This window comes from Colletotrichum siamense (assembly GCF_013390195.1).
Source record: "Colletotrichum siamense strain Cg363 chromosome Unknown KSG_Cg363_contig10, whole genome shotgun sequence".
NCBI classification, from domain to species: Eukaryota; Fungi; Ascomycota; class Sordariomycetes; order Glomerellales; family Glomerellaceae; genus Colletotrichum; species Colletotrichum siamense.
This window is the reverse complement of record NW_023501023.1, coordinates 3,893,015-3,909,535: the sequence shown is the minus strand read 5'-3', so window position 1 is coordinate 3,909,535 and position 16,521 is coordinate 3,893,015. Positions and strand designations below refer to the sequence as shown.

The window sequence follows — 16,521 nt, the reverse complement described above, 5'->3', positions numbered from 1 at the left end:
GAAGTTTGGTCATGTCTATGCAAACTTAACGCCGTTCCTCAACGTTCCGATATTCGTAATGCTGACTTCCATTTTGGATCCAGGTAGGAGCCACTTAGGCGGCTTCAAGCTTCCTCCAACTCCTTTTCGGATTCCTCACATCAGCATCTAAGGGGGCTCAAGCGATGATTTTCTAAACTCACCTCCAGGTGTTCCTGTCATTATGACCGAACCTTTCTGCAGTGTGGTGCCTGAAGAAAGGTATGAAATAAGATAGGCGCAGTCAAATAACAGATCAGAGATCATCTCCTTTTGCCTTTCTTCCCCGTCGACAGTCGTGCGTAGAAGCAGAGCTTTGGGATCACCCACTAAGTCGGGCCTGACCAGACAGGGTCCAAGGGGGGCGTAAGTATCGAAGCCTTTAGAGAATCCCCATTGAGGCACATTGCCAGCGAACGCAGGATCGCGCTGCAATTTCCGAGATGACACGTCGTTGCCGCAAGTGTAAGCGGCAATAAAATCGAAGGCTTCTGACACTGTCACATCCTTCGCATCTTTGCCTATGACTATGCAAAGCTCACCCTCATAGTCTGCTTGGTCATTTTGGCAAATCTTGGGGACAATAACGTCGTCTCCATGATCAAAGACCGTAGTGTTTGGTTTGAAGAAAATTGAGGGAAAAGGTGGCGGCTTACGGCCAGCTTCTTTGACTGTAATGGAGTAAGTCAAGACTGTGTCTCTTGAAACGAGGATGGCTTACTATGAGTGGCGTAGTTCAAACCAACACATCTGAGGATTGGGACATCTTCCGGGGTCAAGGGCCCGAGCAACTTCTTCACTGTCACGATCTCGTCGGTGACTTGAAGTTGGCCTGTGGTGTCGTATATGTCGGAGCCTTGAATGACCTTTGCCTGCAGCTTGGTGTCTTCAGTGGTGTTTCCGAGATCAAAGTCATCATTAGGTAAGATTGGCTCTCCTCGAAGTATTCTTCCGTCGTCGGCGACGAAACGAATAAGTCTTTTCCAGGGCACGTGCATGTCGGGAATAAAAGTTGGCGCTTTTGTTCGTATTGTTTGAATTATCGTGCGAATTAACCCTGATATCATCAGCGAACAAGACTCGTCGCTGGCTTTTGAGACGTGGTTAACCGTCACAAACTGCCGTTATCGGGGGACTGTGACACCGCTGTCGGTGTTGAGGTTGGCAATGCCGGGCGGGGTTAGAGCTAAGTCCCCGACCCGTCGATTGCCACCAACCGAACCCAGCAGTACGGCTTTCAGGTCTACCAAGAAAAGGAGATTAGGCGGTCGTTGAATCTCCGAGAGCATAATGCGGGGAAAATCATACGGTTCCCAGTAAAAGGTCTGTCGGGGAGATAATGGGTTCCTTCGAAATCGACCAGCATATTGGGGAAAACTGAACCACATGACACCAGATCCACATCGGCAGTTCAACTGAGGCGATGACTTCCTCATATGAAACTAGCTGAACTGAGACGGTGCGGATGGTAAATGTTCACAACAAGGCATCATCATCATTCTAATTGGAAGCAATCCTGTCGCCAACGGACATTCAACGCCGACTACTGTTCATTGCAAAATGCCTTCTGTAACAGAGCTACAGACAGTGCCTCCGAAGACGACGTCGTTGAAGTCGCTGGGCTCAACACCTGAGTCGCTTTCCTTGAAAGACCATGCAAACGGTAACGCGACTCGTGCCCCTGTCAAAGGCTCGAGCAACTGCCACATACCAACCGCACCATCGTACCCATCCAACTGCCTTAAGTTTCTCCGAACGCTGGAAACCGAGGCGGGCGTTGTCGGTGATGTGGCTCAGGCTATCGTTCCTCTAGATGCTCTTATTGTGGGTGCTGGGCTTGGTGGTCTGGCAACCGCAGTTGCTCTTGCTAGAAAGGGACACAAAGTGACTGTTTTGGAGCAGGCTACGCTTCTCTCAGAGGTAAGAATAAAAGACAAGCGAATCCCTCAAAGATGGAACATCTAATAACTCGGAATAGGTCGGCGCTGGCATCCAGATTCCACCTAACTCGAGTAAACTTCTTCAGCGATGGGGAGTCATGGATGTCATGGCCGAGCAGGCGGTTCGACCAGACGGAATCTCTTTTCGACGATGGGAGAACGGCGAGCGCATTGGGTTTACCGACCTGTCCCAAACCTTTGTAGAGCTCTGTGGCGCTCCGTATTACGTAGCGCACCGAGCCCATCTTCACTCTGCACTGTACAAGCGGGCGCTGGACCTTGGAGTCACCGTACGCCTAGACAGCAGGGTTGCCAACTACAATCCTCTGGCACCAACTGCTACGTTGTGCAACGGTGAAGTCGTCTCTGCAGACATCATCATTGCAGCTGACGGTGAGTGTCTTGGTCATTCATTTACCATATTCACGCCATTCAACACTTACACTGACAAAACGACGCTTGAATAGGAGTCAAATCTGTTGCTAGGGATCTCGTACCGTATGGCGAGGGACATGGACCTAAGTACACTGGCTTTGCTGTATACAGAGCCACGGTCGATGTCAGTAAAATGCGAAAGATTCCCGAAATCTCATGGCTTTTGGAAAAGCCGGGTCTCCACGTGTGGTATGTCAACGGTTCGATAGACAAACTGCGTCATTTCTATGTCGCTGACAATGAGATACAGGATCGGAGAGGATCGCCACGTCATGACCTACACAATCGCCGCTGGAGAGTCATTCAATATGGTGCTTTCTCATAGGGACTGTCGAGACCCTTCGACATGGCAGCAAAAAGGCCAGGCCGATGTGCTCAAGGAGATGCGGGCCGAGTTTCAAGGCTGGGACAATCAGTAAGTGCTGGTGCTCTCTTTTATCTACGATCAACAGGACTGACAATTATCCGATAGACTCACCAAAATCATTGAGCTCATTGACCAAACAATTAAGTGGCCTCTGATGGCAGGTGACCCCCTCCATAACTGGGTTGCGGAGTCCTCTCGGATGGTCATTCTCGGCGATGCCGCCCATGCCATGCTTCCATACATGTCACAGGGCGCCGCGATGGCAGTCGAAGATGGTGCTGCCTTGGCTGTAGCGCTCAGCAACATCACAAGCCAGGATCAACTTGGACTTGCTTTGCAGGTATTCCAGCAGGAAAGAAAACGGCGGACTTCCATGATGCAGGAGGCAAGCATGGTGAATGCCTTTTTGTGGCATTTCAAGGATGGACCTGAACAACGAGCTCGAGATGCGGCGATGCAGCCTGAAGTTGAAGGAAGAAGATTTGCTAGCAGTCCAAATCAGTGGTCCGATCCGCTAACGCAGTCATGGGCATACGGATACGATGCCGAGGTCATCATGGAAGAGCAGTGGCGACGGGAGATGACTCGAACGTCTGAGTGCTCGAGTGATTAGGGGCATTAAATTAGAACAAGCGTTGTGGAATTGCTATCATAGAAGGTTCCTACATGGTTACCTATGCTTATTGAAGAATGTTCGACGTATATATAATCAGTGTGATCTGCGGTGGTCACCACGAAGAGGCGATGTTGATAATTCTACGTTATGGCATAGAGAAAGTAGATGTAGTCCCTTTTTGCTGATTCATCCCAAGTTTCCATAGTTCCCCAAATTTGATACATCGAATGCACGCAAAGAATTCGGGAAGCAACCAGTCCTCAGTCTCTAGAATTCGGCCGAAGGATCGGGAGGTTCTGTGGCATTCGCAACTAAACTACCAGAAAAGATCCCCAGTTGCAAAGTCATCCATCAGCTCAGACATTGCAAACGGCCCACTAGACGCAGAGAAGTCATTGAAATTTGGTGGGAGAAAGTTCATTAAATCCGCAAAGGCTTCGTCCATGCCATTATTTGTTGAAACATTGACCGGAAGCACTTCCCCAGTGGGAGGGATCACCTGGATTGGCGCATCCGGGACTATGCCATTGTCTCTCGCCGGAACTAATTGGTTGTTAGCTGGATCCGAATCTACCCGATACTTTTGATAGATCCTACCTGCTGAGAGGCTTTGTACAAGGAAGATCAAGGTCGCGGTGAACTTGGCACACTTTTCGACCATTTGGTTTTGCTTGTCTAGGCGTGCTATGCAATTGACCGCATCCTTCAGCACCTCGTCGAGGCGCTCAGTGGCGTTGGAGTAGCTTCGATCAAACGGTGACGGCGAAGATCTTTCCTCGATCATTTTAATGGCAACAATCGTCAACGCCGCGTTGAAGGCTACAAGAGAGCATTAGGTGGATTCTTGGTCAGGGAGGAAGTACGTACTGAAGTAAAGACTGAACCACCAAGCCCCAAGATAGGAAATGGTTGGCTGCTTGTCACTTGAGGACTTGCAAGCTTCAACAAGGCGGACGATGCTTTCCGCAGACTGAAGACATGCGTCCTTACTAAGGTACCATCCTTGTTGAAGAGTTGCCGTCTCTTGATCTGTCTGCGGAGTTCCGTCAAGAGCCTGCAGGCAGCGATCCAAGATGGGCCTATGAGACAATATGTGCAGGTTGTGGTACCGAAGAGTCAGGATAACTCGGAATTTGAGTGATATTGGACTTTCCGCTGAGTCACATATCTCTGAAGGTTCAACAAGCCGCATGGACGTTGGAAGTGATGCTTGCCAGGCAGCTAGTTTCTGTCCAGTGTGGATCACGGTCGACACGATATTCGCCGGCGGAATTGGTGTCACGCTAGAGCCAAGGTTGCTCTCGTAAAGTTCATCAATAACCGATGCCGTAACACCATACAAAGTCCTGTGGAACTGGTCAGCCACCAAATCAACTTTTGACAGAGATATAGTCAGCAGCAATGGCGTACAAAGATCCGTTCCAAAAGAGAGTGCTGTTTTCATTTTGAGACCATCGAAGAATCTTGGAGTTGTCTGGATATGGGATAAAGTGACTCGGCTGAGGTGTGCGAATGTAGATTTGTGGAACGATCGGCGGCCTTCCGAACGTTAAGCTCAATGTCCTATTGCAGCATGAGAGAGAGTCGATAGCAGCATCGTTGAATCAAGAAAACAAACCTATCGAGCGCAACACACCCATACCATGTACGGATTCTTATTTCTCTTTCCAATGGATCGAATCTCTGAAGAGCAAGCTGGGAGTGGAGCCCCAGTTCCATTGCGGCCTTGACTGCAATCCCATGAATGGCCCATGTTTGGATAGACCGTTGGCTACCCTGCAGATATTGGGACATCAAAAGCATAACTTGAACTGAGCAAGCAGTCAGTGATGGTCCATGCCTCGGTCAACTAGGGCAAGAGTGGCATCATACCTGCTTCGACATTGGCTGTGGCGCCCATCTGACTCATCGAGAGCACCTTAGCACGCCTGTAATAGACCTCTGAGATGGCTTGTCTATCGTTCAGCCCGAGTCCGTCTGCATTAGCTGTGCTTGTCGCCATAGCAAGAATCATGTTTAATAATGAAAGCCACGAATGTCTAGCATTCTTCAACCCTGTCGCTCGGAACTGTGTGTAGTTTTTCCAAAAGCTGTCTTCGTGGACATAAGGAAACAGAAGTCCAGTGTCGGAGAAGAACTGGCGGATGAGACGTGTTAGTTCTGGCTCGGGTGGAAGACGACTCGCTTCTGCGGGTGTCTCTAGTTTCCTATAGTCGTAAGAATCGTCTATGGGGGATTCTGATCTGGAAACAGCAAGAATATGTTGCTGTGCATCTCGATCAGGCGAGACAACCCCGGGTTGTTGACTTTTCTGCGCATTGTGAAGCAAGTGGCTCAAAGTCCGACGGATGATTCGAGTGAAAGCAATGTTGGATGAGGGGCCTATGATACAATAAGGTCAGTAAATGGGGAACTGACAAGGTCACGAAAACAGCGTGTTATTAATGACAGCATCATACCAAAATAGGCCCATGTCTCTTCATTGCCGAACTCAATAGTGCCCACCCCATCTGTGGCATCTGGGGATATACCGGGCAAACTTCCGTCTTCGACGTGAAGAGAGTCTTCCCCGTAAGGGCTTTCAGATGGATGGTCGCGACGCGACGAGGTGCTACGGGAATGAATCACATGTTGTTTTCCATTGGGGATCGCGTTGGGTACGAGTCGTTTCAGCCGGCCAATTTCCTCTTCGACATCTGCTAGTCGGTTTTCGACTTGCTCGAGGTATCTAGATTGCAGATTGGTCATTCCATTCTTCACACGGGGTTCCTTAGTGAGACATACTGTTTGGGAACCAGAGCGTTGCTTGGCCCAGAATTCACAGCATAGACACAGTCGATGGCTTGTTCAACACATGCCGAACACGACGGTCTCGCACCGTCGCACTTTCACACACAGATTCCATATTAGCTGCTAGGGACCCCTAGAAAGACCATTATAGGCCAGCGCCGAGAATCATCTCCGTTGATCGATTAGGGCAGGTGACTTACCCGTGACTTGCGGGCCCGACAAGCACTGCAGGCGATCGGAATTCGCTTCCGCTTCCGGACGTTTGCGACTGGAGGGGTGAGGTTCTCCATCGGCTGTATCTGCTGCCTTTCTGCCTGCAGAATCTTCTTCGCTGCATAGCTACGGACACGATAGAGGCGGGGATTTAGAGAGAAAGATGTCGATATCCCCGGAAGGGGAAGACGTTGTGGGCGGGGAGTTAGGGATCGCCAAAGCTTGTGTCCACCTAAGCCACAGTTTGTGAGGTGGCTCGAGACGTTTAGCGGAGCTTTGGGCGTCAGTGCTTAGAGCTGCCAGCCATTTTCGCCGGAGATAGACTAATGTCCCCGGATACCCTGGAGTTTCACTTGTTACCAGCGTCGGAAAGCTTGGGACAAATCGCATCTGGCGACTGCAGCAACAGCGAGGAGAAAGGCATTCTTGATCGACGTTCATATTATGGCACGTTGTGACTCTGTGATAATCTTCGTCGAAGGTTAAAGAACCAGTCCGCAATCGCCTCATTTGCCAACAGACCACGCACGCGCAATCAGATCGCAATTATGTCTTCTACAACAGCAACCGAGACTTACACGCAGCCCAAGCCAGCCGAGGATGAGACGGCCAAGATGCTGCAGGCAGCTGAAGCCAGCCACACAAAGCCGCTGTGGCTTCAGATGTCAAGATTGAATCCACCTCTGCCAAACCCAAGATGCACACCATTCCTTTGGAAATACTCAGAAATTCGCCCAACTCTTTTGCAAGCCGGACAACTTGTGAATGAGCACCAAGCCGAGCGCAGGGTTTTGATGCTTGTGAACCCATCTCGAGGTAAGAGAGCCGAGATTCGCTCTATTCGCTCTGTCGGGCGCAGCTGACTCGCACACGAGATGCACCCTTCACGACTGATACAATCTACGCTGGGCTGCAGCTAGTCATGCCCAATGAGACAGCAAAAGCCCATCGCCATACCGCCTTCGCAATGCGATTCATCATTGAGGGCCAGGGCGGCTTTACTGCTGTTCATGGTAAGCGTATCCAGATGAATCGTGGGGACGTCATTTTGACCCCCACGTGGAACTGGCACGACCATGGAAAGGATGGATCGGGACCAATGATTTGGCTCGATGGTCTTGATTTGCCCAACTTCACCCATTTCCCGGTTCACTTTGTTGAGCATTTCTCGGCCCCCCGTTATCCCGCCGATAATGTCGACACCTCCCAATCGCCCATTGTATTCCCATGGAGCCGAATGAAAGCTGTGCTCGACTCTGATGGCGGCGACTTTGCTACAAGTAGATACTTGCATGCCGACGGGTCTGAAGGTGCGTTAAGTTTTCCTCTAGCCTCAAATTTTTGAACCCGACTTGTTTACTTACGCCGTGTTAGTGAGCAAGATCCTAGGAGGGAAAGCCGCCCGCATTGCACCCGGTGCGAAATCACCGCTGGTTCAAGAGACTGCGTCTTCAGTCTATCACGTTGTTGAGGGTTCTGGACACAGCCGCATCGGCGATCAAGTTTTCCAGTGGAAAAAGGGGGACACTTTTTGTATTCCTTCATGGTATCCCTACCAGCATTTCGCCGACCAGGGACTGCAAGAGCCGGTTTACTTGTACCGGTTTGATGATTCGCCCATGCTCAAGAGCTTAGGTTTCTATCGTTCCGCCGACATGGATGTAGAGAGCTTGGTGTCTGCTTGAGCGACCGACCATAATGGCTGTCTGTGTTAGAGAGTGAACCGGCAGCAGAATTCTGTGTAAATAGAGCTGCTTGAAATGAAAAAAGATTTGACCAATTACAACAAAACTGCCAGTAGAGTTGAAAGAGTGGCATGGTTTCTAAACAATCTCGTCCCATACTCATGATTCACAAGGCATTAAATATCGAAGGGTTTGAATGTTGAACCATCCCCCTCCACCCTTTTCTGTACATTTTCAACTTTTTTTTGATTCATTTTTCTTTTTCATTATGAAAAGCAAACTATCAAAACTCCATGCAAACCGTATCTACTCTCAATGTCTACAACACTGTTGTCAACACACTCAAGCCGCTCCCTACACTCTCGACCTCAATGTTCCAAGGGAACAGATCAAGCGAGACTAGCAGTCCTACGAATGATGACTTCGCTGAAAAAGTAGACGAGGATGACCAGCAGATAAAGCGCCCACAGAACACCTGCCATAATGCCAAATTGCTTCATAGGGCCCATTCGCTCCATCCAAGTGATGGCGGCATAAGACACACCGAAACCGACACAGTTCTTGATCAAGTTCACCAGAACTCCAATGTGACTGGCCCGAGAAGGCATGGTGTCAACAGCATACGTCAGCAAAACATTGGCCGAGCATGTCAACCCCGTAGCCAACATTCCCCAGCCGACACTCACTGAAATCCAATTCTCTGGAGAGTTCAAGCCGTAACCGATCACAATGCACCCAGCAGGGCTGATGATTCCACCAATGACAACAGCCGGCAGTCTAGAGGCCGGGTTCGGCATGTGCTTGTTTTTCCTGGCTGCCTTCCCATACAAGAAGTCCGCTAGAGCACCGCCGATTGGAAGTCCTATCAGGAGACCAAGTAGAGTTCCAACGCTAAGGAGGCCTACGGGACGAGCTGTCCAGAGCATGGGTGGCTGTGCGTAGACAACGGCCACGAGGATGGAAACGAGAACAGTCCAGCCGATCGTGAACCCGAAGACCAGGGTGGTGATCAGAACCTGCGGGGCCACAAGAAGCTGCACTGGCTGAACAAAACTAGTCATTGCGAGTTTCCAGTTCATGTCGACATAGGCGCCAGTAAAGGATCTGAGCCACCATTGTCTTTTGGTCGACAGGAGCTCATTCCCGGTTCTCTGACGAGCTTCTTCGACTTCCGTACACTTCAAGTTGGAACCTAAGCGCTTGAGATTGTCCTCATTGTCGGTTGAGACCTCAATGGGTGTTTGATCGTCGATCCGTGTTTCCGGAAGCATTAGGAGCGATCCTAGGAGTGTGACGAAAATGAGGGCCGCGAGAATGCGGAAGTACCATCTCCAGTCATTCACTCCCTCGGCCACAACTCCAGCGACAATTGGTCCCAAGCTCGAACCAGCGGCCAGGAGTCCAACGTAGACCACCATGGCACTGGCTAATTGGCTTTCTGGGAAGGTTTCCGCAACGATGCTTGGGCCTAGAGCCTCGACGAGGCCACCAGCTAGACCGCCTAAAATCCTTGAAGCTCTGAGAGAGTTGAATGTCGGTGCCTCAGCACCCCATAGGCAGAAGGCGAGGAAGAATAGTAAGGATATCAGGATCGTGTAGCGTTTGCCGATCAATGAGGCGGCCGGGAGTGCGAGTATATTCTAATGACGGGCTCCGTTAGTCTCTGTGTCTTCTCTGTATGATTATGCTGCATGGAACTTACCGACAAACCAAGGGTCAGGAGTACGTAGGTTGACAGTTGCGATGCTTCTTCAGAGGTACAATGAAGCTCTTGGATAATCAGGGAGAACAAGGGAGACACCCCAGCCGCAAATGCATTCCCCAGAAGGTTGTAAAAGCTGACGTTGAGGAGAATCCAGATTCTCCATGACAATGGCCAATGCTGCGTACGATTCTAAGTTAGTTTTCATAGTTCAAGCAGAGGTCCGGCGCGATGAGTTACAAAGAAGAAAACCTACCATCACCGAGGAGCTAGTTATGGGAATATCAGACGACATTTTGCTCAGCCTTTGAAGATTGAGAGCGATTTTGCGATTCAAGACAGCGAGCAAGCCGACCTCTAATTTTGCATAGTCTCTCAAAGACTAGGTTATCAACAACTGCGTGACGCCTTGTTTAACGACATCGTAAACCATCGTATTTACAATCACCTATCACTCTACCAACAATACAGTTTCCAATAGGATACGTACTATTGGCCTCGAGGTAGCTATCGGGGAGATAAAGTCTGAAGTAGTGCTCGGGGAGAAGCTCCAAACCCCGGATGTCACCCCGCACACGCGCCGGCCCGTGCCCACTCTGCAGCGCGCGGCAGATCGTAATCGGGCTCGGAGTATGGGGAACTGCGGAGACGCGGGGTTGTAATGCATTCGACCGGGCATCCCGTTGGCTATGTCATTTATTGACGGCCCTAGGTGCGCAAGACGGCTGCATCGTGGATCCACCGTTATCAATATCCTGCAGGTTTCAAGGAGCGAATCTTGGCTACGCTGCAGTAATTTCGAGTCACAGGAGATCTAAACCATGGTCGTCAGTCAGAAACCCAGTCCAGGTTACAATCAGTACTTCCTTCCCGAAGAGGATCTCAAGTACTTGCCTCCATACCTTCGTGATGTCCCCGAAACAACTACGGAGACTGAGTGCACTACTGCGGGCATATGGCCGCCATGGCTGAAGGGCACATTTGTTCGGTCAGTCTATGCGAAGGTTGAAGAAGAAGAAAGACAAAGAGTTTTGCTGACGTGAATACAGAATCGGGCCAGGACGGTTTACTGTCCCGTTATCTGAAGATGGCTCAAAGCCCAGAGCTATTATCCAGCATTTCTTTGACGGCCTCGGTATGCTTCACAAGTTTCGGATGCTGGATGGGAATGTTCACTATACAAGCCGATACACTTCCGAGGGGGTTGTGAGGAGGGCCAAACGAGATGGCTATCTTTCCACCAACGTCTTCGGTCTCAATCCAAACGCGCCTCTTAAGTACACGCAAGATCCGTGTTCGGCACTGCTTGGAGCTCAAGTCAGTAGAATGGTATTCCCTCAAGTCACTCACATGCTAACACATTTTGAAGCAATCTCTCTATCTTCCAAATGGGTATATGGAGCCTGATGAGATAAATGTAAACGTTGTTCCTCGCCGTGGGATGCACCTTCCACCGGACGACAATCCACACTCCAAAGGGCCCGAGGCAAAGGACCCAGCGACCGAAGAGGTATGGTCACGGTTACTCATAACTAAACATGGCTAACAGAGTGCACCAATCCAGGTCCTGGTCCAGACGGATTTCAACCTCCTTCAAGTCTGCGATGCGCGAACCCTCGAGCCAAAGCGGATGCTCACATATGCACAAATCGACCCAGAACTGTCTGGCTACGGCATTTGCTCTCATCCACCCAAAGATCGCATCCGGGGTCTAACTTTCAATTATTTGATTGACCCTGAGAAGGGTATCATGTCAGTCTTTGCATTGAATATTGCATCAAAACCTGCGTCCCTTTTCTGGAAAACGCCACTCCCATGCAAGCCGTGTTACATTCATTCTCTGGCGATGACAGACAAGTATGTGGTTTTCATCAGGAATGTAAGTGATCTATCAACTATGACTTTCTGCGAAAGTTGTTTGCTTAGCTCCAAATTATAGCCGGTTCAAATGGATGTCAGCGATACGACGAAGCCAATGTCAGACATGCTCCAATTCGAGCCTAACACTCCAACCCAATTTTTTGTTTTGAATAAGAATGACGGCAGGCAGTAAGTGCCCTCTGTAGAAGCTCAACCGTCATTGAATTTTGACTGACACTGTGTTCCAAAGCGTCGCGACTTATGCGCAAAAGGATGGCTTCATGTTTTTCCATTCGGTTAATGGATACGACTACGTTGATCGTCAAACCGGCGCCGTCAATATTCATATCGACCTTTGCAGTTACGAAGAAACTTATCCATCGTACAGCGAGTACAGTTTGAGCAACATTGTGGATCCAGCACGGCCTTTTCAGGACGGCACTCTCGTCCGGTACGAGATGGCCGGCGTGGACAACGCCGATCCGTCTCGCATCGGCCGTGTAACAGTCGCTGCGTCAATACCAGGAATGGCATGCGAGCTTCCGCGGATTGCCAAGGTTGCCTCAATGGACCCTAATTATCGCTACGTCTATTGCACTGCTGGCAATGGCGGCCCCTCTCCGGGGACAGCTGTGCCAATTGGCCGACTCGGGAACGGGCTAAAGGTTGTCCAAGCAGCGTTTTTCGGGAGCTTAGCAAAGTCCGACTGGAAAACTGGAACGTTCAAGCGATGGCAGCCAGACAACGGAGAGAGTTGCCCTTGTGAGCCAGTCTTCGTGCAAAGACCTGGCGCAACGGACGAGGATGACGGCATAGTTCTTACTATTGTCATCGACCGGGAAGGAACTCACAGCATTCTTATTGGTCTTGATGGACAGACCTTCGAGGAGGTTGCAAGGGCAGACATGCCTCAAGTGTATGCTCTGGGTCCCCATGGGTCATTCGTTGAAGGCGATTTTGGTTATTAGATGAAAGCTGCCATGCTCTTCAATCCAGTTAGTCTTTGAAACCCAACGAGAAGTGACCCGGAGCTGTCTTTTGGGAAGAATCCATGTCATCTGATTGGCCACATCGGCAGAATTACCGTTTACGTGAGGTCGCACCAAGCAACTCAACTGAGGCAAACTTCCCGGGCACGTGCAACAGCGGACGGAATTTCTCCTTTGCCGCAATTTCGGATTTCAATTACGTACTTTCCCCCTAATATCGACTGGTGCGGGGGTCAGGGCATCGACAAAAGGGCGCGCTTGGCCGCCTTGGATGATCGGAAGCGGGGCCCGTCCGTGTACGTTAAGCCGTCCCGAGAGAGTGGGTCCCGGAGGTCTCAAGTCGAGTCCGGCGCTCCATCCACTTCCGTGTACGTTGAGTATAGCCGAGTTGAAATGACAAAGTTCCAATGCCGCCCGCGCACCGAAAGATTTGAAAACTTTCGTTAGCCCAATCAGTCGAGTCATTGCCTGATTGCAACGACAAATGCTGGCATGAATTTGAGCGGTTTTGTGGTATAAAACATGTGTTGTCGCCCCTCTTCGCCAAAACTTGCAGTTCTTTCGTTTTCATCACAACTTTCCACCAACTCTTTTCAGCTTCAGTTTTTGAGAATGATATCAACAACAACAAAGACTGACAGTTCCTCTTGTATCTTCAAGTGCATTCGTCCTGTTTCAATCCCTTCCGTTTCTATCCTGGGCCACGATTCACGTCGCATTATGCACATGCCCAAGATGGCGCTGAGCATCAGCATCGACGACCACTACACGTCCAAGATTTACACGTGCAACTCCAAGGTCTCTGGAACACTATCAGTTTGCACCCAAAGGGATACACCATTCGATTGCATCCAAATCGCCCTCCTTGGCACTTCCCACACTCGGATCGATATGCTACCTGCTCACAAGATCATCGATAACGATTTCCTGAGGCTGGATATGCCTATTCACGAGGACTCATACCCTTCAGGGCGAAACTTTCGTGCTGGGCAGACCTACCATATTCCGTTTGAATTCACAATCCCTCGCGCCCTATCCAGTGACGCTTGTCACGCCCATACCCTCTCGGAGTCCGGACACATTCAACATCTCCACATGCGGCTGCCACCGACCATGGGTGACTGGGAAAAAGACGACATGTCCCCTGTAATGGCTAGAGTCGGATACTCTATCGTGGGTCGTGTGTTACAGAAGCGTGCGTCTGAGCCAGGTCACGCAACCGAGATCAGCCAGCCCATCAAAGTGTTCCCCTCGTTCCCGGAAGATCCGCCTTTAAGCATCACTGAGCAAGATACCCGATACTGCCTGAGTAAGACTAAGTACACTCGGAAGAGCCTGCTGTCGACACAAAGGGACCAGGTCACAGCGACTATGGTTCAGCTGGCACCAGCAATCTTAAACATCGCTGGACAGCAACTTTCTCCGACTTCGGCGACAATGCACCTTGCTTTCAAATCGAACTCGACATGTGCAACACCTCCAGACATCAGTCTTGGTCAAATCAGGCTCGAGGCGATCAGCTGGTTTAGCGGAGCCCCCATCAAGACCCTCCCAGAACTTGGCGAGGCAAGAGACTCCACCGGCGTCAAGCAGGAGTTGAAGTACATCACTTCAACCAAACTGCCAACGACTGGTGTAGAAGTCAAATGGCAGCATGTTGATACTGGCGGACAGTCCTCTTTGTGGGCAGGAAGTCTAGAGATCCCGGTCGCACTCCCAACCACCCACAAAGTGTTCCTCCCGACTTTTTACAGTTGCTTCGTGGCCCGAACATACGTTTTGCACTTGTGTGTCAGTGCAGCTGCGTCGGGTACGAAGATCAATCTATCCGTGCCACTTCAGATCTCCGTGCAGGAGCAGGATGGAAAGGACTTCGAGGTGTCTGGCGATGATCTGCCAACCTTTGAAGCAGCTATCGCTTGGCGATCAGTACGTTGATGGATGGTAGTTGCCACAGAGATAACGAGGCAATTGCAAGCGGAATGAAGAAGTCATGAAAATAGAAGGGACCAAATTGGCCTCGAGGATATGGACATAAGAGAGAGGTTGCCGGTGATCTATGATCAGCCTTACGACGAAAGAATTAACGACACTATTTGATATCATGCAATTGAGTTTTTTTGGACATCTTTTTCCATGCGTAAACAAGATGCAGTATCATGCGGTGTGTATTAGGTGACGTTGTGGAGTACTAAGTACGTGTGGGGTATTTGTTCGAAGAGGCGAGGGGTATTTGGAAGTGACGCGTGCAAAGCATAATGGTACGTTAGAGCGTGAAGGTGGGTTGCATATAAAGGGTCAATGCAGAAAAAGATCTCGGTCTCCCTAAGGGTAGTGTTCGAGTCTCTCCTTGGACATTGCGCCCTCTTCGTTGGCCCCATGATGCACCTGGAATGTCGTGCTGACAGAGATAACGCCTGGATTATCCGATGTCGGTGTGACAGAGGCTCCTCGTCCAGAAGCACTCAACCGACCGGCCTCCTTGAACAGTTCCTCGTCCGAGTCATTGTCTCTGATCTGTGTTCCGCCAACTACGGTGGTTGTGAGGCGGCTGTGATGGGTTCGCCTGGTGCCGATTGCGGCCGATGAGAGTTCGTAGTTCCCGTAGCGGTAGTTTGATGTGGTCCCGCGAGTCGAGGTGTGCCCGAGAAACAGTGTTCGCAATGCTTTACAGAAATCTGTTAGTACGCTGATGATCAGATGATGGGTTAAGGGTCGGCGTACCTGGAAGGGATGCGGCAATGATCGCAACAGCTGTCTCGATCATAGACACAGTGCAAGTCAACATTGTCTCCATTTTCTTGGAGTAAAATGCTCGGATAACTGCGATTGTTAGATTGAAATCAAATTGCCAGGGCATGACGTCGAGGCAATGCAACTTACTGCTGGCAATGATGACGAAGAATCCGAGTGCGAAGATGGCGGCGACGCCAAGCTTCTGCTTCAACTTCATCTGCAGCTTGAGAACCATTGAAATTGGCAAGCTGATTGCTGGATTTTGTCAGAAGGGGAAAAGTAGCAATATGATGTTCTTGACTTACTGGCAACATCGGAACCGATGTTTACTGCGGAGGGGTTAGCACAGTCCAAGCGTCGTCAGGACGATCAGTTGGAGGGGTTCTCACGCAGAATCGTCAACCAGTAGTTGATCTCAGCGTCCTTCGGATCGCATTGGTCTGCAGGATGTCAGTATCTCAAGTTCCTCGGTCTGATTGTGCCCATTGATTGTTAACTCACAATTAGGATCCATTGACCATCTCTTGTCGTGCGGGTAACACTGGAAAATGATGTGGAAGAAGATGGTTGCCCAAGACGCCAAGAGCAGGCCAATCGCAACGTTGTATACAATCTGAAGTCTCGATGCTGGTGCTGCAATTCTTTTGTAGAAGATTACAAGTGCGACTTTGATGGCCCAGAGAGAGGTCACGTAGAGGATCGATCCAGGAACGATCATCTTTGTGTGACGTCTCGTCAGTTCACCTTCTAAGCCTTCGGTCGCGCCAGCCGGTTGCGGGAGTCTTACCTGCATAATCTGAATAAACTCCTCTCTCGTGGCTTTTGGAATCTCAGCCATACCAAGATTCCACATGTGCTGCTGAATGATCAAGTCCCCGATGAGACAACATGTCGACAATATCAGGAGGCCATCGTCGATGCCTAGAGCCTTGAACCTCCGAATTCGGACCCACAGCCTGAGGACTAGGAAAAGTGTTGCCGCTACAGTACAGATGTACCAGGAGATCTGAGTAATCAAACTGTCAGTACCAGAGAGCGGGAAAAGTCTCGCAACTTGAGCTTCAAAAAATGATGCCCAACACGTGAATTGCACCTACCACTTGGCCAAGACCTTCGGCCATGACGAGCAAGATGACCGGTCCTCACGTCAACTTGTGCACACAAGACAGA

General features: G+C 50.2%; 8 protein-coding genes across 8 annotated transcripts; 4 read left to right on the top strand and 4 right to left on the bottom strand.

The window, feature by feature from the left end:
* Positions 1-15: 15 nt before the first annotated feature.
* Positions 16-1,016, bottom strand: CGCS363_v014961 (Uncharacterized protein; the record flags this gene model as incomplete). Its single annotated transcript, XM_036646810.1, has 3 exons — positions 16-122; positions 183-689; positions 740-1,016. 3 exons carry the CDS (start codon positions 1,014-1,016, stop codon positions 16-18), a joined length of 891 nt encoding a protein of 296 aa, XP_036488920.1.
* Positions 1,017-1,578: 562 nt separating this feature from the next.
* Positions 1,579-3,373, top strand: OpS4-5 (FAD-dependent monooxygenase OpS4; the record flags this gene model as incomplete). Its single annotated transcript, XM_036646809.1, has 5 exons — positions 1,579-1,938; positions 1,997-2,351; positions 2,426-2,582; positions 2,644-2,808; positions 2,866-3,373. 5 exons carry the CDS (start codon positions 1,579-1,581, stop codon positions 3,371-3,373), a joined length of 1,545 nt encoding a protein of 514 aa, XP_036488599.1.
* A 319-nt stretch (positions 3,374-3,692) lies between these two features.
* Positions 3,693-5,390, bottom strand: CGCS363_v014959 (putative transcriptional regulatory protein; the record flags this gene model as incomplete). The annotated part of the gene is made up of 6 exons (XM_036646808.1): positions 3,693-3,919; positions 3,974-4,195; positions 4,244-4,722; positions 4,787-4,939; positions 4,995-5,187; positions 5,249-5,390. 6 exons carry the CDS (start codon positions 5,388-5,390, stop codon positions 3,693-3,695), a joined length of 1,416 nt encoding a protein of 471 aa, XP_036488612.1.
* Positions 5,391-6,927: 1,537 nt separating this feature from the next.
* On the top strand, positions 6,928-8,064 carry nagI (Gentisate 1,2-dioxygenase; the record flags this gene model as incomplete). Its single annotated transcript, XM_036646807.1, has 3 exons — positions 6,928-7,195; positions 7,255-7,689; positions 7,754-8,064. The coding sequence occupies 3 exons, from the start codon at positions 6,928-6,930 to the stop codon at positions 8,062-8,064; spliced, it is 1,014 nt and encodes a 337-aa protein (XP_036487930.1).
* Positions 8,065-8,453: 389 nt separating this feature from the next.
* CGCS363_v014957 (putative MFS-type transporter) lies at positions 8,454-10,061 on the bottom strand (the record flags this gene model as incomplete). The annotated part of the gene is made up of 3 exons (XM_036646806.1): positions 8,454-9,704; positions 9,767-9,946; positions 10,023-10,061. 3 exons carry the CDS (start codon positions 10,059-10,061, stop codon positions 8,454-8,456), a joined length of 1,470 nt encoding a protein of 489 aa, XP_036488913.1.
* A 526-nt stretch (positions 10,062-10,587) lies between these two features.
* On the top strand, positions 10,588-12,594 carry Bco2 (Beta,beta-carotene 9',10'-oxygenase; the record flags this gene model as incomplete). The annotated part of the gene is made up of 6 exons (XM_036646805.1): positions 10,588-10,754; positions 10,816-11,083; positions 11,136-11,276; positions 11,331-11,645; positions 11,706-11,815; positions 11,877-12,594. 6 exons carry the CDS (start codon positions 10,588-10,590, stop codon positions 12,592-12,594), a joined length of 1,719 nt encoding a protein of 572 aa, XP_036488019.1.
* A 756-nt stretch (positions 12,595-13,350) lies between these two features.
* Positions 13,351-14,553, top strand: CGCS363_v014955 (uncharacterized protein; the record flags this gene model as incomplete). Its single annotated transcript, XM_036646804.1, has 1 exon — positions 13,351-14,553. One exon carries the CDS (start codon positions 13,351-13,353, stop codon positions 14,551-14,553), a length of 1,203 nt encoding a protein of 400 aa, XP_036487999.1.
* A 387-nt stretch (positions 14,554-14,940) lies between these two features.
* Positions 14,941-16,472, bottom strand: CGCS363_v014954 (uncharacterized protein; the record flags this gene model as incomplete). Its single annotated transcript, XM_036646803.1, has 8 exons — positions 14,941-15,281; positions 15,340-15,438; positions 15,499-15,606; positions 15,657-15,680; positions 15,741-15,791; positions 15,853-16,069; positions 16,139-16,357; positions 16,449-16,472. 8 exons carry the CDS (start codon positions 16,470-16,472, stop codon positions 14,941-14,943), a joined length of 1,083 nt encoding a protein of 360 aa, XP_036487935.1.
* Positions 16,473-16,521: the final 49 nt, after the last annotated feature.